The 27,780-nt window shown below is 50.5% G+C and overlaps 1 protein-coding gene across 6 annotated transcripts in view; it reads left to right on the top strand.

Annotated features, from left to right (window-relative positions):
• Positions 1 to 27,780, top strand: part of LOC149371842 (uncharacterized) — a 136,710-nt gene that overhangs the window by 70,243 nt on the left and 38,687 nt on the right. For all 6 annotated transcript variants that reach the window (XM_089566130.1, XM_089566131.1, XM_089566128.1 and 3 more), the window contains exons 2-3: positions 973 to 1,094; positions 5,816 to 5,889. In XM_089566130.1, the coding sequence (XP_089422256.1) occupies positions 973 to 1,094; positions 5,816 to 5,889 (196 nt within the window). The remainder of the gene's footprint in view (positions 1 to 972; positions 1,095 to 5,815; positions 5,890 to 27,780) is intronic.

Below are 27,780 nucleotides of genomic sequence, written 5' to 3'. Positions count from 1 at the left end.
GCGCAGCTGCTTTCGCGCCACTGCATTGCCTGTGAGGAATTTTGCTCAACCACTTCGATGTAGGTAGAATGCTCGTACCGTGCCTGACATCACGGGAGCTATACCGCCGCTTGTCTGGTCGGGTGGCCTTGAGCCCACAGCTGCTTCATGTGCTGAAGACGGCCTTTTGTAGTGACGCAGTATATATATAGTCAATAAGTCGACAAGTCAATATTCAATGAGTGCAGAGGGTGATGGACGCTTACCGTCAGTAAGTGAGCCACACAGGTGGCACACTTTCGTTGTGATGCAACGCCTTCGAGTCGCCGCCTCCAGACATGTTTGGCGCTGACGTCATTGCGTCCAGCGATGCAATGAATACAATTTTTTCTATGAAGTGTCCTTCTTCGGCCTGACATCTATTATCGTGATAATGTTGAGCCAAAAATAATCAAAATGATGCCGCATTGCTGCTCCATGCCTTTGGACTACAATACACTGTGGAATATCGTGGCGCTACGTCTTTCGCTAGCTGTTCGGGATTTTCTTTGACAAAATTTGAGGGCATTAACTAAATGAACTGTCACAAACGCAATCACCTTCAATCTGTAGCAGCTTAGCAAAGGTATTTGTCATAAACTGCTCTGATTAACCATTTTGTACAACTCATATCCTGCACTTATTGTATAGGGCATGGTGTAGCGCGGACTTTGAGCACCTGGGCTGAGCTCAGCGGTATCACCGTAAGAGTCGCATTTGGTACAGAAATTGCTTTCACGAGTGTGCTGTGAAAGCAGCAGTAGTTAGGCTGTAGTTGATGCAGATTCGGCAACATGATGAGAAAATCGGTCGTTGACACGGGACACAGGAACCAAGGGCACAGGCGTCCCGTTTCAACGAACGCTTTTTATTGTGTTCGCATTCTGTGAAAGCCAGCAGGTGGATGTTTTACCTGTAGTAACACTCTCTCCTTTCTCTGTCCCTTCTTCGCAGCCCCCAGCTGATCCGTTCGAACAGCGGAGAGCCACCCGACCAGGGCTACCTGCCCAACAAGATCCGCCTGGTGCAGCTCAAGAGACGGGGCGCCGCTCCGCTGGGTTTCTCCATACGGGGAGGTACGCATGCACAGAGCTTTGCTTTTCTCCTCTACATTGCAGCGCGTTCCGACAGCACGCAGAAGGGACGTGACTCACTCGCCTCTGTCGCCTCTCCGGGAGGTACGACGAGCCATAAGGAAAAACCCGTTGTTATTTGCACGGCCTTGCAAGGAAAACCAATGTCAACGGGGGCGTGCGAGCAAGCTCGGCGCTTTTGTGCAGACGCCGGAGTTTACAATGCGGAGAGTCTCGTGGTAGCTCCGACGCTGGAGAGTAACTAATTTTTCCAGAAACATGTATCAGCGACATACGTGTGGGGGAATTAGGAAGAAGAAACACGCGTGGAAGAAGCCCAGGTTTATCGTGCTGTTATCAGGTAGCAGCGGTGGCGGAGACAAAAATAAATATTTTTGCTGGGACGGCGGTGTACAGTAAAGGAAAATGCATAGCCCGTGTACAGTTCAACAGTTTCCACATGTACGCGCGTGCACGACGCGCTTTCGGAGACGCGGTCGTAAATGATGCCGATAGTTGTGAGAACTTGTCGCTTCCCGGTTGGTCGGGTTTCCTCTCCTGCTTGTCCCCACACACGTCTTGCATGGAGAACGCAGAAACTAGGAAGCGGCAGATGCCGGGAATGCCCTGCTCTCTAGCACTAAATCTGTTCTTGCCACCACACGCTGAGTGAAATTGAGCAGAAGCACACGCTTGTGCGAAACATGCAGCTTCGTGAAGAGAACAAAATGTCACGGCCGCACTAAATATTCCGCTTAAGCATAGCAGAATGAGTGTTCCGTGCACTTCCGGGTTCCCGCTTCAACCGTCTCGGCATAAGTGCTGGCAGCAGCAAATGAGGACGCCTTTGGGTTTCTTACGCATGATGTACAGACAGCCGGAAGGAAGCTGAGGAAGATCGCTGTCAGTAAACGACCTCTCTGGTATTCTGACGCTTTGCAGTGAGTCCCCGTGGTGAACACCGAAATTCCGTCGGAAGAGACGAAATCGAGTTGAAATTTTCATGTCCGCTAGTAAACAACTAAAGTTCCGCGGGCGATGTTTTTATGTTTTCGCCGAAAACTTCGAGGATGTCGAGTGATCGCGCTGCAGTTTAGCAAGCTCAATGAGACGCATTACTGCGTCAGCTCTAATAAAGTTCGGCAGCACGAAGTGACGTCATCGATCACCTTATCTGTCACGTGACTGTACTAAGTGCATTATAAACGCTCGACAGGGTCTACTTGTAGTCTACTTCTACTTATACCCGGCAACTATGTAGACTATGGAGGCTACTAGTATGCGACTATGGGGACAGAGTAAACACCAGCAGCTTAGGACGTGCAACACGTTTGCAAGCCTTGCATGAATTTCTGTTTTGCAAAAAAATTATGATGCTGTACTTCTTAAAACCAGTAAACAAGGAGCGCTCTTAAAGAGGCCTGACCTCGTGAATTTGCAGTAGGCGTGGCCGTGAGGCTCGTCCGCGTGAACAAGTCAAGCAGGCCATGATCTGGTTGCTAACAGAGAGTTCTAGCATAGCAGAAACGCATTAGACTAGACGTACACCGGGATAGCTGTCGCCTCCTGCACACACGCATTAGCCTCACCCCTGCCACTCCGCATGTGTAGGGGGCGTCCGGTAATCCAGCATACGTCGACGGTAATATGTTTCTGCTATGCTAGAACTTTCTATTATGGTGTGGTCGCGCTTGATAGCAAGTAAAAAACATCCGTGTTGGTAGCCTGCTGCCGTTTTTCGTCGTGAAGCATCTCTTGTTGTTCCCATGTTTGCATCCAAATTAACAACGTAAACTCAAAATTGTTCTAGTTTCAAATAGCATCATGCATGATACCGCATTATGAACATTGCTGTTATTTTTTTTAGCATTATCTTTGCTGAGGTTGACCGTGATGAAGGCGGAGTTTTTGCTCTTGTGAAAGCAGTGATGGTCTGATCATGCTACTGCTGTTTACCTTACGTGATAGTACTTGAAAAAAAATTGACTTGTTGTTGTACAGCGTGCAAACGGCTGATGCCTCCGACTAGCTTAGTGAAAGTAATTCACTAATGACGCGTGATCCCATTGATGTGACTATGTCGAGAGTTGGTGCATTACAGCCAATGTCCCTGGAAGTTTTTAGGGCTGGTTTGGAGAACGTGTTTTTGGAACATTGTTGAACTGATTGGTCTCGGCCTTCCAGTTGTTGTTGGTTCACTTGAAATGGCACGTACCCACGGCGTCGGAGATTGGCCAGTGTTTGGTGCAGATGCAAACAAGAGATAGACAAATGAGGAAGTTGGGAAGGCTGGTAATAGTAAAAGAGATTGTAACGTGCTGGGCATCGGAACTGAAAAGAAAAAAAACGCAGTTTTGAAAACTACAGACAAAAACAATGCTTTTGTGAGTAAACAAAGGAGGCCCCCGGTTGTAGTGAAATCACTGTGGAAAGCACTGGCTTCAGGGCATGTCCTTTGAGGAGATAAAAACTGGAAAGTGACAGTTCCAATCGTGCGAGGGGAATAAGTTGTTCTCTGAGGTGCAAACCGCCGGTACGTAAGGACCGAGTGATCTAGAAACTCAACTTCGCCGCATGACTCGCCTAGGTTCGACGGGCGCGAGCTCTGAAAGGCATAGGTCAATTTTATGCGTGGAATTTTGCAGTGCCAGACCGTCATGTATACCTGGCATTGCCGTGAGCTGCATGAACGATCACTACATAGGAATGTTAAACGCTGGTACTGTGCTGTAACAAGGAGGTACTCATGGCTCAGGCAGTGAAGACATTGGTAACGCTGTAAATGAGCCACTATCGTCAGGATGCGTTTCTGTATGACCGATGAAACGTGTCCATTGAGCGCTGGATTTTTCAAGAAAACAGCCTTCAAGTTCTTTGCAATCCCTGCGCTGCGTTTATTTTTTAACGCGAAAGCGGCGAGGCTTCCGTTCTACAGAAAAGCCGGCGTTGTTGGTGTCGGCGTTGAGATGAAAACGGTCACGTGACCTTGTGACGTCATCACACCCTGCCCACTATGGCAGGTGGTAGTTAAACTGATGATTGGTCGCGAGAGGTTTCTCGGTAAGAGCCCCACCAGTGGCTGTGTTTGAAACAGCCACCTGTCGGGGCAGTGACGCATCACTTAACCGCTGAACCACTGCTCCAGTAGAGGGGTATGAGGACTCCCCGTGATATATGAACATAAAGTAAAGAATGACGAATTCCGCATATATTGGCATATAGGGAACATAGGCGCAGTGGTACTCAAAGAGGACCGCAGTCCGCTCAAGAGACCCAGTAGCCCTATCACGTCGCGTATCCTTAAGGCGGAGTTAAGTGTCTTCTCAAGTTCTTCCTCCATCGTTTTCAGCCAGAGGATAGAAAGTGCATACATCGGGAAGACACAGAGAATACAGTTCAACGACTGCCGTCTCCAGCGTTACAAAGCCTGGACCTTTTTATTCGGCATCCATGTTCTTTCTCACCGAGACAAATTGCGTGCATCTAAAACATACAGCGTGCCGGAGGTCGTGCCGTGTCATCGATGTACATTTTCACTGTCTGCACCATTGCATTCGCTCATGGAAAGTCGACGCGCCGTGCGCGGACGTTGACATCGTCTTTTCTTTCTTGTCCTAGCAGGAATCGGGTCTGAAGCATTTGACTTTTTCAAAAGCCTTCGTAGATACCCCGTCCTTCACAAAGAACGCTGTAGCTATAGCGAACGCATCGCCAAAAGTACCCCAAACCGCTCTCCGCAGATTTAAAAGCGCCACTGATACGTGAACGTTGACGTCACGCACACAAACACGAACTCGCTGGAGGTGACGAGGAAGGACGGCCTGGGACTTTGTATCGAGGGGCGACCCGTTCTGTTCCGCGTGGCTGGCAGGCCAGAAGACTACGGCCAGTGCGCGCTCCGCATCGCTTTAAAAGAAAATAAAGGGCAAGAGTAGGAAGAAGAAACGAGACGCGTCGAGGAAGCCGTACACGCAGAAGAAGGAGACGCGGAACGTGGGGGTCGCGTTCGAACGGCGCCTTGGCTGCGACCTCTTCAAGGGCGGGATGTCGTGGGCACGGCCGCCGCCGCCAAACGAAGGAGCGGCGGCTCCTGGACGCCTGCTGCCCTTTTAGAAAACGAGTTTGGCCCGGTTTCTTGCTTTTTTCTTCTCGCTTTTGTTTTCTGGGTGTGCGTTCAGGGAAGAAGAGCATCTCAGCCGAGCCCTTTTTCTCCGCGATATTGTAGCCGAGATAGGAAGGCGCTCAGTCAGCCAGCCAGCGAGCTAGACCGGGCATCCACTTACGTGCCTCGGACAGTGTTCCTGGGACAGATTTGAGGAGTGGATGTACTGCAGCGAGCAGCAGTGCAGTGCTGGCTTCTGGGCGAAGTGCAGTTCCTCTCCATGCTCTTCGACGGCGCGCACAGAAGCAGTGCGGCTTTTTCTCCTCTTTGGGCGGCTGCGTCTCTCCGTCGTCGCCGTGTGGAGACAGATAACGGGACTCCGAAGTGCGGTGTGGTGGCCCGTGTGGTGTTTGCGCCGGCGCCCATATGCCTGCTTTCAGATGCGCCCGGTGGCCTCCCGATTCGGTCGGGCTAGTCCGCGCTTCGTGTGGTGAAGAAGCCAGCGGGCGCAATAGGCCAGCGAGCCGCCAGGGCGCTCCCAAGCCGTCGCGCGGTGCTGGCGGTGGGATGCGAGTAGCGATGAAGAAGTCTGGAACCCATGCGGCTAAATCGTGTCTTTCAGGTCGGGAGCATGGCACCGGAGTCTTCGTGTCCCAGGTGACCGGAGGCTCAGAGGCTCACCACAAAGGACTCAGGGTGAGTAGCTGCTTTGAGTACTTGCGCATTGCCATCTTTTCACGCAGGTTTCGCGCTATATTGTTTTTCTTTAGTTCTTAACGCTGAACATCTGCATCGTGGAGACCTTGAGTTGCCTTCCCGTTTTCGTTGATGTGTGCTTGAAGGTTTTGTTACCTGCACGGCGGCGTTGATACGTCGCGAAAGAGAGCGTGGCAGTGACCGCTCTGTCCTCGTACGGCTAATTACATGCGGGCGTGACAAAATTGATCACTTTACACACGTACGATCACCGAACTGTATCAGCTTCGCACTTTTCGTTACCTTTCTGCTTTCCTCGACGCATGGACAGATTTACGCTCAAATGCGCGGGACAGGATTGCCACAAAGCAATGCACATCGTGTCAGGCAGCTGAATGATTAACGCGGGTGTCTTATTCAAGGGCATTCAGTATTCCTTTCTGGCGAGTTTAGTCTTTCCCCATAACAAATGGTTATGGCACTGCATAGCTCCGTCGGGGCTGTCGAGTCCAGCGAGGCGAATTGATGGAGTCCTATAGATGATTACGCGCTGCTTTTTTTTTTCCTCTTTCTTAATTCTTTTGTTTTCGCGAGCTCGTATGCCCTGTTATCACTACAACGACAACATACACATGCACACGCATGCAACCTAGCCGCCGTCACCTGCTCAACGTCTGACTGAGCATCAGCGCACGTTGTTTTACGAGTAAGCACGAAAAGAAGCAACGCAAACAGGCATCCTTCTCTCCGGAAATGCACGCGCTGTTTTGTCGGGAACGGCTGTTCGAAGTTCCCAACGCGCAGGACGCTGGCCTCGCAACCGGTAAGCCGATTAAACTCCGACGCATTCATGCCCTCACGAGCGCTCCCGCACGTAGAACGCTGGTGCAAACGAAGAGACAGCATGCATAGCGAAAAACGGTCGCGCTTCCGCGCTTCGTACAAAAGCCGTCGAAACGCAAGAGCTCGCAGTGAGGCGTGTTGTTTCCCAAGGCGCAGGCTTTTTGTTTCGGAAGTCTACAATTTCGGGTGGGAAGAAAAAAAAACAAAAGCCGCGTGTGAACGTGCCGAACCGAATCGGCGGCGAGCCCGCGAAGACATTCCGCTTCTGTGCCTGGAGCCCCGAACTGTTGGCGGTGCTGCTTTCTGGAAGAGGAGATTATCCGTTGCCGTTGGACTCGCTTCGGTCAGTGACCTGGCGGCTGCGCACAAACACCTCCACTCCGCCAGCCTTGCCTTAGTTTGTTAAAGCGCGCACTTGGCCTAGCTTTAGTGTGTCCGTGTGTACTACATAAACGTTTTTAGACCACGCTGCTGTGGCGGAAAACGCTACACCATGGCTTTTCGGAGTGCCATTTACTGCTAACTCTGGATTTATACGCACTTTTGAAGGCAGACTGGTATAACTTACCTTTTAAGGCACCGCTCTACTGCGTTTGTCTTCCGTTCTATGCAGCCAGATTGAGCCTGCTGCGAAAACAATTTTTTTTTTATTGTTAGTTTCCTTTATAAACATACGCGAACAGCGAATACATGTGCATAGGTCAAATGTGTTGGGGAATCCCCCAAGGTGGAGAAGATCTGTAATAAGGGAGTAATTACGCATTGACATGCACCCAAGCGCAGCCATACAGCTACAAAGGAAAGCTATACAGCGTTCTCAGAAACCTCCCAGTTAAAGAAAAATTCGTCCTGGTCCGGGACAAATTGGACCGCAGAACAGGACGACAGCAAAAGCAACACAGAGCCTGCGTGCCAAAGCAGTTTTACCTGTTTTGCTCCTTCCCCGATTAAGCTTCTCCACCAGTCAACATAAAGCAACCTCAAGTATACCAAACATTGCAGCTCTGGTCTGGAAGATGGCACAATGACGCTTAACTAATCATTATTATTGCTGTTTGCGTCTGAGTACTGCACTATATATCCAGTACCTCCGTGTAAAACAAGCAGATTTACGTTTCACTAGTTGTACCCGATAGCGAGCAGCTTCGGCGCAAACCGTGTTTTCTTAATAGCGTACGCAACGTATGCAGGCACAGCGACCGCAGAGTGAAGCCGCAGGACGAAGGTTCACATAAAAGGGTCCTTCGAACAAATGGGCTTAGCAACGAGTACATATGCCTCATGCAGGTCGGACGCAGTTTAGAGCGGCGCATCTGGGGACGGATAGAAACTGCACCAACTGTGACATCAACTAAATCTCCGCCGTGTGCACTCGCGATCTCATATACTTCTCCACTCGGTGCGCGTAAAGCGATCGTTCTCAGGGATCAGTGACCGTATACGCCGACTCTCTTTGCTTCCGCGATCGAGCCGTGTGCGAACGGCATGGCCCAGGATGCTGCTCTCTTCGGGCTGGCCTCGTCGGGGCCGCCTCACTGAGTTCACGTGTGTATATATGCAGTGTATATATTTCTTTGCCAGTTGGTGCCAAAGTGCCGTTTGTGCTTAGGTGTTTTGGGGGGAGGGGCAACCGATCCTGGACACACAGTACGCATGAGTCTTCGTTTTCTACATATGTGTGTGTGTGTGTGTGTGTGTGTGTGTGTGTGTGTGTGTGTGTGTGTGTGTGTGTGTGTGTGTGTGTGTGTGTGTGTGTGTGTGCGTGTGCGTGCGCGTGCGTGTGCGTGCGTGCGCGTGTGTGCGTGTGCGTGCGTGCGTGTGTGTGCGTGCGTGTGTGTGTGTGCGTGTGCGTGGGCGTGGGCGCGCGTGTTCATGTGTGTGGCATTATTCACGTAAGAATTTCAACCCCCACCCACTCCCAACCCCGGCCATCGTCGCGCTTGTACAGATGCAGATCTCGATTTTCGTCATTCGTTCCTCTCTGTGCATTCAAAACCAGCGCGTAGTAGAAATGCGACATTTTTCTCTTCTCCTCTTCTTTCAAATATGCTCGTCTGGCGCTAGTCAGTTTTTTTTTCTTTTTTTTCTTTCCTTCTTGTATATGCGCGCATGCGCGTGTCGACCCGGTACGCTGAGCTTCCTGTCCCGCTTCGGCGCCGTGTCGCGCGCGCGAGGCTTCAAGCTCGGCTTCCCGCGAGGCACGCAAGCCGTGTTGACCCCGCTGGCCGACCGTCTTTATTTTGCCGCCCTTCTCTCTGGCTCCGACGTGATTTTCTTCTTGGTTCCCTGTCGCGTGTACATGTGCGGTGACGGCCGTCATCGTTTGCCGTCACTTCCGTATCGGGTTGCGAGTCTTGTCTTTTCAGAAGGGTTCACCGCGCTTGTATCCGTTCCGGGGACCTTTTCATTTTTTTTATGCGCAATTTCCTTGCGTGCAGCCTAACAGAGAGATATCAAAAGAGTGTGTAAACAGATGGCAACAAAGTTGTGTTGAAAGCAGGCGCGTAGCCAGAAACCTTTTCCGGGAAGTGCCCAAAGCAATTTTTTTTTTTGTCGGGTCGAGGGTGTAAGGGCTACTTCGCGGTGCATGCTCGACTAGAAAGATTGGGCGGGTGAGCTGGATTTTGGCGAGGGCACAGGGCGTCTTCGCCGCCCCCCCCCCCCCCCTCCTTCCCCCTGGATACGTGCCTGTTTCGAAGCGGTTAATTATTAATTTTTAACGTGCCAAACCATCACCATGGGCTGTGAGGGACGCCGTAGCGGAGGTTCCCGGATTGATTTGGGCCGCCTGTTCTAGAAAGGGACTATAAGGACAAATTTAAGTTGGCCTGTCTCGATTGATCGCGGGCTTTTAATGAGAAAGACGCCAGTCTTACTGAAAACGGAGCTTTGTAAGCGAGGAAAGGTCTAGAAACGAAATGCAGGTGTCACCACGATCGGCCATTTTCGCAGGCCCAACTGCGGTGCCGCAAGACAGATTTTTTTAAGTATGGATGCCTGAGGCTAGCCTACACCACTCACCCACAGGGAACACGGAGTCCTTTTCGGTAAGGATGTCAGAATTTTAAATTAATGACGGCAAAACAATTTAAAAGACGATTTTCTTAGTGATTAATGACTCTTTCGCTGCAGGACAAATGTCGGCACAGCCAGAAAGAGCTGCAGAGTCGATCTGTAGTGAGAGCAAAAGTTGGAAGGAGTTGTCTTCCTTGTCTCCAGCGTGAATGCACTGGCAACACGGCACAGCACGCGGGCCCCTTTCATTGCGTATCGCCGCCGTCGAAACGCGGCCGGCACGCGGCAGTAATTGAATCCCACGAACACACGGAACAGCCTAACCCCATACACAATATGCCATCACGGCAAGTGTACTGCAAGGGAAACTCATGATGTGCCGCGTATCTGCGTGTACCGCCATCTGCACGTAATGGTAAGGTTTGGTTTGGTTTATGGGGTTTAACGTCTCAAAGCGACTCAGGCTATGAGAGATGCCGTATTGAAGGGCTCCGGAAATGTCGACCACCTGGGGTTCTTTAACGTGCACTGACATCGCACAGTACACGGGCCTCTAGAATTTCTCCTCAAAAGAAATTCTAGCCGCACGCACGTAATGGTAAGCGAGTCTCACTACATGTACCTGCTGGAGTATACACGACGTTTATTGTGCTGTGTAATCGGAGCACTGTACTGTAGAAATATGGTACTGGTACCGGCCAAGGTGTTCACTGTTCGCATCGTAATGCGCAGTGCAGTTAGAAATGATACCGGAATGTGGAGAGTATAGAGATGAAAAGACGAGAGCATTTATTTGCACACTTTAAGCTCGGACCTCATAAGCCTTTCTCCTGCAGTGGGCGTAATCAGGCTGTTGAAGACAGTATGCTAGAGAGAGAGAGAGAGAGAGAGAGGGATTCGGAGAGTGCTACAAAGACGTCGTCGGCGACGCGAGGCATAGCGATATGAAGCAGTACTATACAAGCCAGAGGGAGAGAGAAAGGAATTTTAATTAGAGGAAAAGGAGGAGAGGTCGGCCGGCGGTAAGCCAGAATATTTAAGAACGTGCCTGTCTGGAATCAAACCGGAGTCCAGAGGGAAAAAAAAAAAGGAAGCAATGAAGAGAGACGTTGGAGGTTGGCGCACACAACAACAATGCGGAACGAAAGCGACAAATGAGCAGCGGCTGCCGCCGTGCGCGCGTTTCCCGTGTGCTGCGTCGTTCCATGGCCGCGCGACCCCCACACATCTGGGGCCCTTTGGACACCACCGGGAAACGGGCTCCGACTGACCGGGTCCGCTTGCCTTGGCCGCCCGCCCGCCAGGCCGCTCTGTTTCACCAACGCCGGAGTTTCCATTCTCTCTCCGTGTTTTCCTCTTTGTTTCTTTTTTGCCCCCTGTACCTGTCTGTCCGTCGTCCGCGCGGGGTTTTTGTGGCATAGTTTGTACACGCCTGTAAGAGCGTGCGCACTGGCGCGAGGAAGGGTGGCAGAAAATAGAAAGCGGAGACCTCCCCCCCGCCATTTTTGATGCTGTCGTGGATACACGCGTGTCTTGCAACTTGTACAAATGGCTGCTCAGACAGAGATTCGGCGGTACGGTTGTCGTCTCTTGGCAGAACCGTTCTTCCTGGCCGTGTCGGACGGCTTCCTCCTCGTCTCAGTAATCTGTCTCCGCAGGGGACCGATCTTTTAACGTGGGTTCGGAAGGCTGTGCGCTCGAAAAGTGACGGGAAGCGCTGAGAATGGTGGCACATATTCGTGGCTTGATGAGGCTTGATGTGGCATGCAGAGTGCAAGGGGTGCAAAGGTTGCAGAAACCTACACTGGAGACAAGGTTCGCGAAGCCGTGCGTGTCTCCTTGGTGCCTGAGCTTTGCATAATGCATGGTTCAGAATTTCGCACACGGCGACAGTCGGAAATACCGATTGCGCTTTCCTGTGTGCAACGCTCTGCACATTCGCCGTGGTTTCTTGTACTAAGAGCTAAAGCCTTTCCATGTACTATGTAGCTGCCCTTCTTTCTCTCTATCGTTTTCACCTTCTCCGGCCCTTTCCTCACGGCGTTGTCCAGGCGTCGACTTAGAATGAGGCTGTTGCAGCGCCTTTAATTTCGTCACAACCTCCTCCCCCTGCAAGCTTGAGATAGATATAGTTGTGGACAGCACGGAAGCGAGGCTATCGCTTTCAAAAGCTCGCCGCGCGTGCAGTACACCATACACACTCTAGGCGTCCTGTGTGCGTCGTCTTTCTAGAACCCGGATTTCACGGCTTTCGAGAGCTACTTATCGAATCTACGCTTACTCCCTGTGGAGGCACCCTGAAAGCCAGTACGCGTGTCCGATCGTTGTAACGGGCTCTATTGCTCGCCTTCTTTCCGGCTGTCGCTCGCCGATGTTTCGTTCGCCCATAAAGTAGGTCTGCACATTCATCTTCTGCTCCCCGCTGCGTCCACTTGGCATGCGCGTCAGCATTAGTTGCAGTCGTATAAGCTCGTTGAGGTATTATATGTTTCAGACAGAGAGTGCAGACGATGTGACGAATTGATACTTGCCTCCATTCGTGAATACGCCACCGTCCTTTTCACTCGCGTCCTGTTCGAAAGCCGGGACACGCAGGCAAGGTATACAATGTATCGATGCAAGTGAAGACACTGTTGCGAAGCCGTTTATGCCGTAAGTACGCTGCCCGTTTCAAAAAAAGAACGAACAATAAATGAACTAACGGTACATTAAAATAGAACATTTTTTTTCGGGCTTGTTGGTTTATCGTTGTAGACTAATAACAGCTGAGACAAAGAGACAAAGAAAGCGAGAACAAGTACACACACACACACACACACACACACACGCACGCACACACACACGCACACACACACGCACGCACGCACGCACGCACGCACGCACGCACGCACGCACGCACGCACGCACGCACGCACACACACACACACACACACACACACACACACACACACACACACGCGCGCGCGCGCGCGCGCCTTCTGTGTGTACTTATTCTCGGTTTGTTCTCGTTTTCTTTGGGCAGTTTTTATTAGTCTACAAAGGTAGACTCAGACAGCTGCTCATTTAATAGCAGATCTGTCCGCGACATACCGCGCTTAGAGCCACGTAGTGGTCAGAACTGTCGCTGCCACCAGTTTTCCGTGTTTTATGAATGGAGGCGGGGAGAGGGGGAAGAGTCCGAAAGTATGCATGCTTTTTCATTTTTGTCGTCATGCGTAATAACCCCAAGTGTGCCAGGAATGAAAACGAAACATTGTTCTTTTTTAATCTATTGCAGATTCAGCGATTGAGAGTTTGCGTGTTCGCTAACTGTTTTTCTATGAGTTGGAAGAGTCCCGACGGCGGGGCAACCGTCATCGCACTGGATGCAGCCTCAGAGCTTTGTCCATCGACTCTGGCATCGGTTGCATGCAAAGGCAACCCTCCGCACACTCTCAACACGTGTGGCCGAGTTCAAAGTCGAGTAATTTTGTCCCTTCGTCTGCGGATAAGTTAATCGAGCAAGACGTTCCGAGAAGAAACGCCGGTAAATAAACGCAGGCGCAGCTCCGAGGAATTTGTCCTTTATCGGGCCAGTGGTTTCGGCAAGCAAATTGACTTCGTTATGCAAGCGGTTGCGCACACGTCCTTTCCGCAAATTGGAGAAAGTAGAACCGGAAAGCTGAGGACCAAAGGGTAGCGGCAGTCGCGGACGTCGCGCGTGCCAGGCTCGCTAGAGCAGAAAAAAATAAAATAAAAACAGCACCACTCTACTCGGCATACTCGCTGGAACTAATGCTTCACTGAGACGCCCAGGTGAGGTCGTAATGGAAAGAAAGAAAAAAAAAAGGAAAAATGAATAAAAAGAAGAGAAAAGGAAAGAAAAGCGCGGCGAACCAGCGCTTCCGGTATTCGCCTTGGTTCCGCGCTACCTGAGAGCCCGTGTTGCCGCCAGCCTGAATAGGGACCCGTTGGGGTTGTTGCCGTTGCCGAGATAACGACGAGCTAGCAGCCGCTAGATCTCTCTCCCTGCGTATAGCGGTTTCGCGAGAGCTCAGTGTGTAGGGGGGGGGGGGGGGGGGGGGGGGGAGGCGAAGAAAGCCGGCAGCGACGGCAGCTCGCTTTTACCCGGCGACGACGATTGGGGTCCGACTGCGCGCGCGCTCCGACGAAGAGATGGAGATCAGGTTCTGCCGGATTCCGGCGCTAGCGGTGGTTTTCTTCACTCTCGCTCGCCGTGCATCGAGGAAGCGGCGAAGCGGTTCGGGTATTACTCGCGGTGCGCTGGAGGGTCTCGTTTGCGCGGAGATAGGGAGAGGGCAGGAACTTTGCTCGCACATTATTATCAAGCTATATATTTGTTTGTGTGTGTGTGTGTGTGTGTGTGTGTAAGGGGGAGGGGGGATCATATGACCTGTGGTGGCAAGCTGTGTAGCGTGTCCGCAGCGCGACTTGGAGATTAGGCAAATACTTGAAACGTTTTATTTTTGCTGTTGCTGATTGACCTCGGCCCGTAGCCTCCGTGAGAGGGCGGTGTTGACAAAGCTCGACGGTGTTTCGTGCAGACAAGTTCTGGGCAAGAGTGCTGCTTCTGCCTCCAGGTACTGCATCACTTTGAGGGTGATTAGAACCTCTCCTCACAAAGTGCCGTCCATAGAAGGAAGTTGTGGACATTTGCGGGAAGCTAATCGTCTGTTTTGAGCCAATGGTGGTCGCATTTTGATACGGTAATTGTGTCCCGCAGGGACAACTGTGATTAGCTTGTGGTCGGCCTCGATGCAGCTCTATGAATGCATTGTTGGACCTTTTATTAAAAAAATAATTGAAACAGGTCAGGTAAGGTCAACTGAATGTCCTCCAAGCGTCATACAGAGCAAGACGGGACTGCGGGCCGGCACAAAGCAAAAAATTCTGAACAATCATAAATTCCACAGTTTTCCCATTCATAATTATGCATAGTGTCTATAGTTTAGCTACAGAAGGCAATCGCCGTGAGGCAGCGAGCAAGTTCGAGTTTTGAAGTTTGAATTTTGATGACCTAGAGTTCTACGGATGCGGCTATAGCCTTAGATTAGGCCACTGGCCACATCTGCCGACTTGTGACGCACGAGGGGGAGGTCTCGGGGGATCTACATTACGATGTTATTGTTTCCTCGGCAACAGGAGTGTTGCTACGGCGATTCGCTACATTTCCGTCATCATACCTGCTACCGCAGTGAACCGTGTCAGTAATCGTTAAAATAATTAGTGGCGCAATAATTTGGCGCATTCGCGAAAAAGATACCTTCGCGCAGTTACAGTGAATGGCGCAGTATTGAATACTATTCGATATGAGAGGCGCGGAACGTTCTTCTCTGAAAGATTCTCAAGTTCACCCAGTCGTGACTTGGTGTAAGCATGACAGTGCTGTGAATGCTATTCTTCTCTCTGACAGAAACGACAGCACGACAAAGTTGGAGGGTAAGGACGAAATTCTTGGGGGGTAAGGCACGTCCTGCAAATCAATATCGGCAAGAGGTATTATGTGCAACATGAAATCTTTTACATTGCGAACAGATCCCCATCAAAATGTGGCGCTCTTGTACGTTGGGCCAAAGCCACGAAGTTAGTAAGAGTGTATGCATTAAGTAAGTCATGGCCTAGTGTCTCGGGCGTCCGCCTCGGTTGCAGGAGGTGGTTGGCTCGGAACCCACCGCTGGGCTAGGATGGACCCACTGCGGTGGCTCAGTGGTTAAAGCGCTCGTCTACCGAGCCGGAGTACCCGGGTTCGAACCCGACTGCGGCGGCCGCGTTTCGATGGAGGCGGAACGCGAGAGGCGGCCGTGCGCTGCGCGATGTCATTGCACGCTATCCCCAGGTGGTCCAAATTATTCCGGAGCCCTCCACTACGGCACCTCTTTCTATCTTTCTTCTTTCACTCCGACCGTCCTCCCTTCCCTTACGGCGCGGTTCAGGTGTCCGCCGAGATATGTGAGACAGATACTGCGCCATTTCCTTTCCTCAAACACCAATTTACCAATTTTAGAAGGATGGGCACAGGGTTCCCCCTGCCCGGCGCACGGCTTCCTCTGGTGTGTGCGCTTGGAAGAGGCTCCACAAACTCTGCTGCGTTCTTTCGGGGCCAAACGCGGTTTCGAACACCTCAGCCTGCAAAGGTGGTACGCGCTACCGTGTTCACACGGGGGTCCTAACTGCGAGTTCAACTTCGTACGCTCTAAGCAGCGTTTGCAGGTTCAGCTGTCAGCGATCCTTCGAAAGATGTTCACTTCAGAGTAGTATCACTTCGGTCTTTCGGATATTCCAGAATGACCGCCGGCTGCCTTGATTTTGCAAAAAATTGAGTAAGAGTGCATTCAGGCGAACAGGTCATAATGAAGGAATAAAAGTTGCTACTCATAGCTGACTGCGTAACTCCTAGGCGGCGCCACCATCTGATTCACTCTCCTGTCCATTGGTTGTGGTGACATTTTGTGCAGAGTTTCTTAACTGTTTGGATTGAAGAACTCTGGTGAATGCGTAAGGCCGTTCATTTTCAGGTTTTATATCTTCCTCTACTCTGCAGGGATAAAAATCAGGTGATTTTTTTTTTTTTGAGCTCAAATTTGAGTGCAAATCAAGAAAGTTATTCAGGAAAGTTCCCGCATTCGGGCTTTCCGGACTCATATTTTGCTGCCAAAAACAATTTGTGTCGTTCTTTTTCGGCATGCACTCATGCAGAAAGGGTGCAGAATCAGTGGCGAAGCATGCACTAACTCGCGCAACAATCTGTTCTTCGATACTGTAAGCATTCGTTGTTTTGCGGGAGACGCTGTATGTTTTGCTGATTGTTATATACACTACATGATTCTCTTTCAAATTAGGTATCTCGTTTTTTTCTCATTTGTAACAACTATTTTGCTGCGACCATTTCCATCTCCATGCCTCCAAGCGAGACCTGCCTGCCTTTGTACACTGCTACAAATTCCTTGAACAAAGCAACGACCATTTTAAACGCGCAACAGCCCTGGAGGAGGAGGGCGTTAGTATGGGCAGCTCTGGCTACAATGATGCCAATAAGACGTCCGATTCGTACCCGCGTTCTGGTCCGCAAATTATTCCTCATAGTGTATAACACGCGTTAAAAGAGGTTTAAAATCACGAGTTAACTGGAAAAAATTGCGAGGACACTTTGGAAACTAAAGTATTGAGAGGCGAAAGCCGAGGACACTATGCCGTGACGACTTCCGGTGGATGTGACGCCACACCGTTCCCGTGGCTACGTTGATATCCAAATTATACATCTTTCGGGGATCTTAAGTGTTAATTTTGCTTAATTACACATTTTTCCATCTAATTTGACACAAATTTGGCGTTTTTACGACCATTCTGTGACAATTTTCACTATGCCGTGGAGACTTCTGGTGGATATGACATCACACCGTTCCCGTGGCTATATCGACGTCTGCGTTATTTCGACGCAATTTTGACATTTTTCACTATAATTAATTACCGAATGATTCTAGAGTCATCAAACGTGGCTTCTAGGTTCGCTTTTCCCTCCTCTATCTGAAGCAACCATTCGTTTTCTCCTATCTTTTTTAGTTCACGAGTTAACACGAGTTAAACGCTGCCAAAGGTGTGACACCCTCTGCTAACGGACGACAGTATGAGCCATTAAAGGCTTTCGCCTTAAAACTGCTCTCTGGAATGCGCACAGTATATCCGCTAATTTTCGTGCAATGTCTTCAGATTTCTGCACTGGCAGTTAGGTACACGTTAGTGTACCTTTAGGCAGAGATCGGGTTCAACCCGATCGAAGCGAATCTTTTCGGGTTGCAACAATCAGTTGTTACAACTGGACATTACCCGAAAACGAAGGGTCGTATATGAATACGTTACGTATGGCCACAACAGGCATCTGTTATTTCCTATGTCATCCTCCGCGTGCATCATCCTGTCAGGATCGTTGCGGAACCCAGTGAGATATAGAGTGCAGTGCACGCTGTCCGCGAGAGGCGAAAGTGATGGATGGTGGCCACCAGCAATCTCTGACGTGGCCCCGTTTTTCCCGATGGCTCGGCGGGCGCACGACCCACCAGCCTGGGAGACGCCGTTCCGCGTGCGAACAGCGTACTCCGGGAGGTCAGGCCGTGCGCTCTGTTCCCGATGCGTCGCGCCCCGCATCGAGGACCACCGGCTGAGAGGGGACACACATGTGTATGCGCCGCACTAGAAACGCAGGGGGTCTGTAACGGGTCGTCGGCGAGGAAGGCGCGTTCGTGCACGGATGATCTGTAACAGGGCGAGCAGTCTCCGATGGCCCAGTACGCGACAGTGCGTAGCTCAGCGGTGATGTCATTGTTGCGGTGAATGCATGTAATGGAGCTTAGCAAACTATTTAAGCATCCTATCTTCCTTCTGTTGTGGCGTTCTTCTCCCTGTTCATTGGCCTTTAGTGTAGCAGGACTGTACGTATTTATCCGGGATTCCGATTTTCCGGAGCAGAGAAGAAGCGTAATAAATGTGAAGTCAGCCATGTATTTACGCGGGACAAGGAGTAGCGCTTGAAAAGAAAAAAAAAAAAAATGCCGTTTTTTTTTGTTTTTTTTTTGGTGGGGAGGATACTTAGCATTGTTTGCATAAATAATTACCGATGTTGAACCATTACTTAAATTTCGCCAACGTCGCCTATGGATGAGACACGTGCAGAGTATGACAGAGGCTGAGGAAAGTTATTGGTCATGTGTCACGGCTGACAACCGGCCAGGGCTTGTCGCTTCTTAGGCTACGTTAGCCGTGGTAAATTTATTTTTCAATGCATTTCAACCCAGAGACGCGGTCGGTGCTTATGTTTTGCTTCGTTTTTTCGATTAGATTTATTATGAGTGATAACACAATATATAAATCAGCGACTTGCCCGAAGTACAACTTACTGCCCTAGTCGCGTTCTTTCTTCACGTTGTCTTGCGCGCCGTTTCAATTTTCGAGAGCTTGAACGCTCTCTCACCTATATATAAGCCCTTTGTTGGCGATCCCTGCCCTGCCACTAAGGTTGAAAAGTAGTGCAATCAAAACTGTCAGATTTTACTATGTGTATAGCTGATACTCATTAATATCACGACGTCAAAGTTTTCTCCACCTTCGTGCAGCGGTGCTTCACATAGTAGTTCGTTGTAGCTTTCTGTCAACATCACAGTGAGGCTTAGGCAAGCTTTCTCGCCACAAGTTAGTGCCTTTCAACTCGTTTTGCTCTGTTCTAAATCTTCACATTATGTCTGTTACCTTTCTTGAGCGCAAAACTGTCCTGATTCTTCGTCCTAAATGGCTGCAGTTGAAGTTCTTGTAATATTTAACTTCGGCGCAAGAAAACCAGCGAAAACTTTGACTCAAGAACTACTCGGGAATCGTCGACACAAAACTGCAGAACGGTACGGACAGTCTTTGTGAAAAGTTCAGAGCCAACGTACGGTACTTGTTTCTGGGCCATGCAATGTGACTCGTTATGTATATATAGTGTTCCAAGCCTCTTGAGGGTGAGCAAAATTCTCTTCCTTGCGCCTTCGAAAGTTGGGGCGGACGCCACAAGAGCCCCCCCCCCCCCCCCCCCACACACACACACACACACTACATGGAGTAGAACAAAACCCTTTGGGCTGTTTACTTTTGCAAATGGCTGTAAATTCCCCATCATTTCTGAACGTCTCCTCGCTGCCGCAGTCCGATGCATGCTCAATGGCGGTCTCTGGAGGTGAACTGCACAGACACTTCTGGATTTAATCTAGTTTCAAAATTCATGTATTTCGATGAGCATCAAATGGAAGGCATTCATTGGTTCGTATAGGTCTGAGAAGAGTTTTGCATCCGGTGAATTTTCATCCCAGTTTATAACGTTAAAATCGCGCTATCAGGTTCGTGTGAAGGAAATAGGCGGCAACTTTTCCTGCCTGAACTTCCCCGGAAAACCTAAATCTGCGAGGCCGTTTGCACCGCATGCCTGATGCGCGGCTTGTCCGTGGAATGGCTGCTGAACATGCACCCGAAAGAGCTTTTCTCCGAAACGGTAGCGGATAATTCGTATTCCCGCCTCTCACTCACCTGCCCCCGATGAGTCCTGTTCACGCATATTCTATGACGCGAGACGGAAACCCGCCTGATGCGGAAGTCTCGTTCCAAAGAGGCCCGCCGCCTCGTTAGGTGGGCGGTCCACCGCTCGACAGCATCTTCCCCTCTCTCCAGCCTGAACCGCGTGCACGGCTTCATCAAATATCGAGCCTCGCGAGATGAAGCGCCGGCGCAATTTCGCCTCCACCGTTCCACGGCGGGACTACGGGGCTTCGACGCTCAAACGACAGCGGCAGCAGTAACAACAACGACAGCTAGGGCGTAAAAAACAAACGTCGGGAAAATAACTAAGGAGAAGTTCGGGAAAATGTCCGAAAGTGCCGTAAATAATGATAGCGCGCCGAGGATCACAAAGCACGGAGGAGGATGCTTCGACGGCTGCTGTCAGCTGCCGGATTGAAGCGTCCAGGAAGGAAGCACCGTCCGCCCCGGCTCGGGGCCCATTGCCGTGCACGGTAAATAAAGAAGAGGGGCGGGCGACGGCTTTATTACGCGCGGTCGAAGGCGTCGTCGGCGCTAGCCGCCGCGGAAGTGGACGTGCCATGAGGATATAGCGATCATAAACCAGGCGCTGCTTAGCGTGTAGCACGTATACGAGCTCGTCGCTTGCGTGCGTGTTGCAGGCGAGTACAGTATGTACTCCGAAGCGTGTCGCGTGCGCCCAGCAGGTCGCCAACGCGCCGCCTTCGAAGTATGTTCGGTGCGCGCCGGTCGAAGGCGAATCGTGTTTACGTTCGCACGCACTCGCGTGCCTTCAGTCGGGTCTCTCGATAACGAGCGTTGGAGCTGTTTGACTGGCACCATGGTGTGCGCCGAGAGGAGGAAATAAGAGGAGGAGGTTATGAGGAAAAGGGAGGTTTCACACTTTGCATGGGCACCTAACCGTCCCGCAAGGGAAAGGACGAAAGGGAAAGGGGAACAGTGAGGGAAACTTGAAAGAGTCCCGGCATGTTACCCTTTTTACACGTGGATTGGTGCAACTCACTTATGAGGCCAAGGAGTTTCCTCAGCCTGCAACACGGAGAATCGCAGGTGTTGGTGAGTATGTTAGAGGAGGGATGCAGATTCCTATATCTATCTCCTATATCTCTCCATTTTACCCTGTCCTGTGCCAGCTGCGGCCTCTTCATCCCATTCAACTTCCTAATCTCATCCGCCCATCCAAGTCTCTGCCACCCCGTGCTACGTTTGCCTTCTCTTGGAATCCACTCGGTTACCATCGGTCATCTTGCCTTCGCATTGCATGTCCTGCCTCTCGTAGTCCGGATTTGCGGAGGACGCAGTTATGATGATACTTACACGGAAAGATTTCAGGGTATTCCTTTCTGAGTTGACTTCAAGATCGAGAACAGATTGTGTAATCTGAACCGTGACATGCAGATAACGCACGGGTGTCGAACGTACGTCTACAGTGACACCTGGTTGCAACGAAGCTTAAAACAAGCTGCTGGCCTAATTTGTTGTTTGTTACACTATGATTTTAACCATACATTTATGTTAGTCCTCAGTATTTACTAGCTTACACGTAGCAAGCATATCTTGTTTCGCACAGTGCAGTGATGCTGCCGTTTGGTTACAGTGGGGCAACTGCGGTGGCCCGACCTTTAACTACAAAATTGTGGTTTATTCATACACAGCTACGACTCCGCTAATGCAGTTGCGGACTCTGCCATCCGAGAGATTGTCACTTGCGCACCCGTGCCCAGTAACACGAGCAGTGCGCACTGCCCGTAGTTTCCGTTGTATGTCGTACCCATGCGCTGCGTGCGTTCCGTCTGAAGGCCATGTCTGCCTCGATCTCATCTCCACGAGGCTCACATCGTCGTCACAACCTCTAATGATCTCCCTATTGCCACGCATCCAGCGTGCACTAACCACCGCGCGCCCACGCGCTGACGACTGGTTACCGCCCCGTCGTATAACTCCCATCGATCGCCTCCGACTCGGTCACCATCACGCTCACGCCACACCTTCCTGTACAGTCACGCGCCTCCCATTTTCGCCATAGGTACCAGCGTCTCGAGGAGAGAGCAGCGGCGGATTTCCTCATGGGACGCCCTCGCCTTTTTCGTCTGCTTCTTTACTTTGTTTCCTTGCGCCACCACTCAAAGCTGAGCCGAGGCAATCTCCTTCGCCGAAGGGCCAGGAAGTGACCGACGAAATGATCGAAAGAGGGATGGAGGGGGCTACACACGACGAAGGGGCACCTGCGCGCTAACTTAACGACCTCCTCCAGCGCCAGCGCCGCCGCTGACTCAGAAAGCGCGCGCGGCAGAGGAGAGCCTCTCCGGCACGGCCTCGAGGTCCGTGGGTGCCGCTCGCACGCGCAAGCCATATACAGGAGAGCACCTTCAGCCGAAGAGCAGGGCGGTCTTCTTCCTTCCAAGGAGAGGGTGTCGTTGACGACGACGCTTTGCAACGCGGAAATGGGCGCTTATGCGGCCGCTATATGTGAAGCGCGTATAGCTAGGCCCAGGGGGCAGCCAAGGGTGCTGGTTTTGATTAGTCGTCTCTGCGAGCGTGGCGGAGCCGGCGATGAGAGATGGGAATGGGCGGCATCGGTCGCTGAAGATTTCCGCGAAAGTTAGTTTCTCCGCTGCTCGCAACGTTCACAGGATCTGCCTCGGTGGCTGCTGATCCAATGCAGCGGGTTCGATCCTGGCCGCTGCAGCCGTATACTGGTATGAAGGCGAAATGCAAAAACGACCGTGAACTCTACAATGTTAGCGCAGCCCATAGCCCATGTTCGCTTCGGGTCCACAATTTACAACGCTGTCAGGATGCGCGGCGTTTTCTCAATCTATACCAGCTTCGTCCTGCGTATATAGCGGCGGCGCTGTCCGGGGCCTTTTAGTAGGCCAGAAGAAACCTTTCATGTGTCTTTTCTGAACAACACACGCGAGGTGTCGTAAATTGTTCTTTTTCTGCATGTACGTCTGGTATCGTAAGTTTTGTGTCGAGCAGCATCGAATTGGTTTGGGTGCCTTTTCTGATACACCGTTCTACGCCAGAGATCACCGAAGACTTTGTAAGGTTGAGACACCAAGGAAAGCCGTTAGTGCTTCAGTGGCACTCGTCGCATGTCAGCATCCCAAGAAACGATGCAGCTGATGCGCTTGTATTCATTCAGAGCGCGCAACCACAACCTTAGTGAAATGGCTTAGTGGTAAGTCAAACTCTATCAACTACTTCCCTTCACCAACACTTCGCCCTGAGGAGCGTCGTGTAACGGAGTGCCACCCCGTATCAAAATGTAGCCGTGGCTTCGGTCGGCGAGCAAGGAACGTTCTCGCAAAAGCTGCATCCAAATCTATCAATCCTTTACTCTTCAAACTCAATATTTCAGCAGTCCTTGCACTGCACTGGCAACGGTGTTTCATCAGCTTGGATCGCTTAAGGCTTCTTTGTCTTGTTATTCCTACTTGACTGAGCGTCACACCGGCACAAGGTGCAGTCCACAGTCCAGTATACTACTGGAATTCCACGCGCGAGCGAGTCTTTGCTCCGTATCACCGGCAAGTCGCGGCAGCGCCTTTCCCACGGCAGCGCCTATGCCTTCACGATGAACATCGCGGCGTGCTCATCCCTGGTGGAAAGGATAAAAAAAAAAAGTACGCGGAAAAGAACCGCGAACCAATTTACGCTCATAGCACAGGGCGCCGTGTGCGCTGACGTAGCTCTATAAACTCGGGGAATCGCTCAAATCAGTGGGGGGGATGCTGTGTAATTTTGCATCCTCGGCGGCGTGACCCAATCGACTCCCGTCTCAGTGCCTCCGCACACAGCGTGTAATGGAGAGGCCCCATGCCAGCGAAGAAAGGCGGCGGCACATCAAGTGAAAGGCCCGCTTTGTTTGGTGTACCTTAAGCCGCCGTTGTATATATACACCATCCATAGACGGCGCTCGTACAGAGCACCTTGCGTTGATGGATACAGCGAGGCGATTGTTGCGTACCCTGGCGTCGTCCACGTTAGTGGCGCCCGCGCGGTCAAGGTGTTACAGCGGAGCATCGCTATCGAGCGATCGCAGTCGTGCTCCCATCGCTTGCAGTCGCCTGTTCCTCGCTCGTTCGTTTATGATGTGCGTCCGTACGAGCTAAACGCGCAGCCTGCGCTCTCAGGTCGATGCGCTGCCCCATTAAACACATTCTGAACGGACGGTAGCCCGATGCACTATCGTTTAAGTGTGCGCGTATCTGTAAACGTGACGCGTCGCATGCCGATTCGCTTGAACGGGCAGCTGTATAGCACGTGCTGCTCAGAAAGGCTCAAGAAGCAGCTTCACGGCCTAATTTCGGAGCACAGCGGCCAACTGACTGCTCGTGAGCCTGACGGATTAACGTCTTGTTTGTGAGCGGGATGCCGGCTCCTTTATTGACTGAGCCGACGAGGTTTGATCCCCGTCGGACTCGAACCGTCAGATATAGCGTGCATGGCGGCCGCTGGGGGGCGTCGAAGCGAATGCAGGTTCTGAGTGGGACGAGAATAGCTTGACGATCGATCTAAACGACTGGCGCCACCATAATAATAGATTACGAGTAATGTTTGTCTTGGGATGCGTACTCCGCTCATTTTCATTCGGGGATGACAAAAATGTGTACACTGGGTCTTGTACACAGATTTCTATTCTTCGAGCAGTACAATTAAGGTTACAAACTGTTGCTCAAATTTCCTGGAGGTTTTGATAAAGTTGCTTAGGAGAAAACGTCGTTAGTTGATATGACCCTATGAGAGTGATGTAATTGCTGCATTTGGAGCACAGTATAGCGCAGACGATTTTAGGGTTGACTGTGTCGAAACGTTGATTTAGAGCACTCGCGTTCGAAATAATTCGTGGATCACATAAGAGAAGCGCATTTCTTGATAATTTTTTGCTCGTTAACGCTGTTGCATTATGTAGTGCACTAGCACGTGTTCAGTGCGCTCGCTGGAAAAAGGGAACCTATAATAGATCATCGATCATCGCTCGCGATGGCATGCGTGTACCACCATTGGGCGTGCCGTGTTAAGAAGAAGAAGAAGAAGAAGTTTATTCACATCACATTACATGATGCAGGAAGCCTGCAGAAAAAGCGGCCAGAAGCCAGCTTGACAGGGCCGCAGGCCCCCTTTCATTGGCAGTTGGCGGAATGTCGTAAAAAAAAAAAAAATATGCACAGAATATTTTATCACAACATGCGGTTGAACGGTTGAACTTTGTTCCCGAAGACACGCTACAGAGATTGCGAAGTTGGCTCTTTGAGAAAGGTAGTGGGCATTTACGCAAACGTCTAAAGAATAACAACGCTGGGAATATATTTTTTTTTTCAGACAAGCTGACTGCAAGCGAAGTAATGGCTTTGTTTATGGTCACATAGTGCCATACGTGTCTTGTTTCTTTGTTTGTTTCCATTTTGTTTCTGTTTGTATAGTGATGCCATCGCGCCAGTTCGCATTTGGTTATGGCCTCACAGTTAAACCGAGGCAATTCGCCATCCTTTTTCTGTCCAGGATATCTTTTAAAGGGCCACTGAGGTCAGCTCCATCCAATTATTTTTTTTCATTGACTGTCTGCCCTTACAAAAAACGTTTTAGACAGTCTATAGAGTGTCTATAGACTTCTGTCTATGAAGTCTATAGACTATGTAGACAAATCCTAGAGAACAGTCATAGGCAATACAAATGCCATAGACAGTCTATAGACAATCTATAGATTTATGGCCATGCACTTTTAGTAGACTTTTGTCTATAGACTATGAATATACAAAAAGCAATATCTATAGGAAGTCAACAGAGTCAATAAGAAGTCTATAGACTGTCTATAGACCATTTTTATAAGGGTGGCTCTTTCTGGCTACGTTCACGTTTGCCCGGCAGCAAAATATTCATTTCTCGGTGGCAAAATTACATTTAAAATTCTTCCAGTCAGCCGATTGAAACTCGTGACTTCAATGCCGAAAAGGGCGGGCTTGAAGGCGGGTGTAGCGTAGCCTCTGGGATACGCAGGCGTTTCGCGTTTTTCTTGGTCTTTTCTAGCCTATGAACGCTCCGTTTTCGGTGCGATTAGAATGCTGTACCCTATCTGTACAGGCCAATTTCTATTTGACCTCAGAGTCCCCTTGACGAGCATTGCACAGGTGTCTTCCGTTTTGAACTTCTTAATCGGAAGAAAAACTGCATAATTCTTCTAATATATTCCGAAGTGAGAGCTCAGAATGCTTAAAACACGTGTCACAGGCGCGTGTATATATGATTGCCATCGGAGTACGAGGGGGTTCCCAAAAGAAACCGGACTAATTTTTTGAATCGGCTCAGCTTCTGTGGTACCGCGTTTTGCCGCTAGGAGTGCATAGAACGAACATTTCAGAGTCAGTAAGCCAAGTGCCGTCGCTGAAGGAGGTCAGACTAGTTTAGGCAGATTTTTGGAGTGACGACTGTTTTCTGTGAGTGTCGTTTTTGCAATGGCTGATCTTCGTGAACAGCGTGCGCCGGTGAAATTCTGATTTTTTCTCGGAAAAAGTGGAACGGAAACTTTTGAAATATTCAGAAAGACGTTCAAGGACGATGCTATGGGGACAACTCAAGTGTTCCTGAATTAAATCCTGAATCAAAGCAACAGTCATGCCAATGGAAAACTTCAAATTCACCTCGCCTCAAGAAAGCTCGCCAGGTGAAACCAAACCTCAAAACAATGCTGATTTGTTTTTTCGACGTGAGACGAGTCGTCCATTCAGAATTTGTTCCGCAGGGTCAGACAGTTAACCAGGCTTTCTGCTTGGATGTTTTGAAAAGATTGGGCAACAGTGTTCGGTGGAAGCGGCCTGATTCGTGGCAGACGGGTGACTGGTTTTTCCACCATGGCAATGCCCCTGCTCACACAGCCCTGTCTCTACGACAAATTCGGACCAAAAATGGCATGACCTCTGTTCCTCAACCCTCATACTCACCCGACCTTGCCACGTGCTACTTTATTTGTTTCGTAGAATGAAAAGACAGGTGAATGGAAAGCGTTTCGCTGATGTTGCTGAGGTGAAGAAAAAAACGACGGAGGGACTGTCAAGCATCACAAAAGATGAATTTAAACAATGTTTTGAAAAATGGAATGAAAGATTCGACAAACGTATCATTGTAAGTGGACAGTACTTTGAAGGATATTGAAGGTCTGTGCTGAAAATGTGAACAAATAAGTTCAAACAAAAATAAGTCCGGTTTCTTTTGGGTACCCCCTCGTATACTATATGAACTCGCGCAATGACGGTTCTCGCTATGACAGACGACACTTCTCCCCGAGGACATTACTGCTGGAGAAATGGCCATCAAGCCGCCAAGCTGACGTCGACCACGGAATAGCGGTATATACGCCGGTCATATATCCGGCCCACGCCGGAAGCAATTTGGCCGGAAAGGGCCTCCTGCCTTGCCGCACTTAATGGGTCCTCCGCACTTCCAGCACGAGCGGGACACGAGACAGCCATACGTGTTTTAACGCGATATAGCGTTAAGGCTGTAGCAGTAGTAGTAGCAAGTGGTTTTATTACATGATAAATGGAAGGAAAAAGATTGTTGCTAGCCCCGGCATCTGCCATCGGTGCTGGAAGCACCTGAGCTGGGGCAGCGTTCTGCTGAAAATCCGGCGTCGTCGTCGGTGTCGATAGAGCGAAAGTGCACCGGAGAAGCAACCTAGGAGCGCCTCCCAGGTCACGTGACCATGTGGCGTCGTCACAACCTGCCAATCGGATCGAAAGCAAACTGACTACCATGGTTGGTTTATGGGGGTTTAACGTCCCAAAGCGACTCAGGCTACGAGAGTCGCCGTAGTGGAGGGCTCCGGAAATCTGGACCACCTGGGGTTCTGTAACGGGCACTGACATCGCACAGTACACGGGCCTCTAGAATTTCTCCTCCAAAGAAATTCTAGCCGCCGCGGCCGGGATCGCACCCGCGTCTTTCGGGTCAGCAGCCGAGCACCATAAC

The sequence above is a fragment of the Amblyomma mixtum genome, chromosome 1 (genome assembly GCF_055824585.1).
Source record: "Amblyomma mixtum isolate Tamu chromosome 1, ASM5582458v1, whole genome shotgun sequence".
NCBI classification, from domain to species: Eukaryota; Metazoa; Arthropoda; class Arachnida; order Ixodida; family Ixodidae; genus Amblyomma; species Amblyomma mixtum.
Note: the sequence above shows the minus strand (reverse complement) of the source record. Positions and strands in the feature narration are given on the sequence as shown.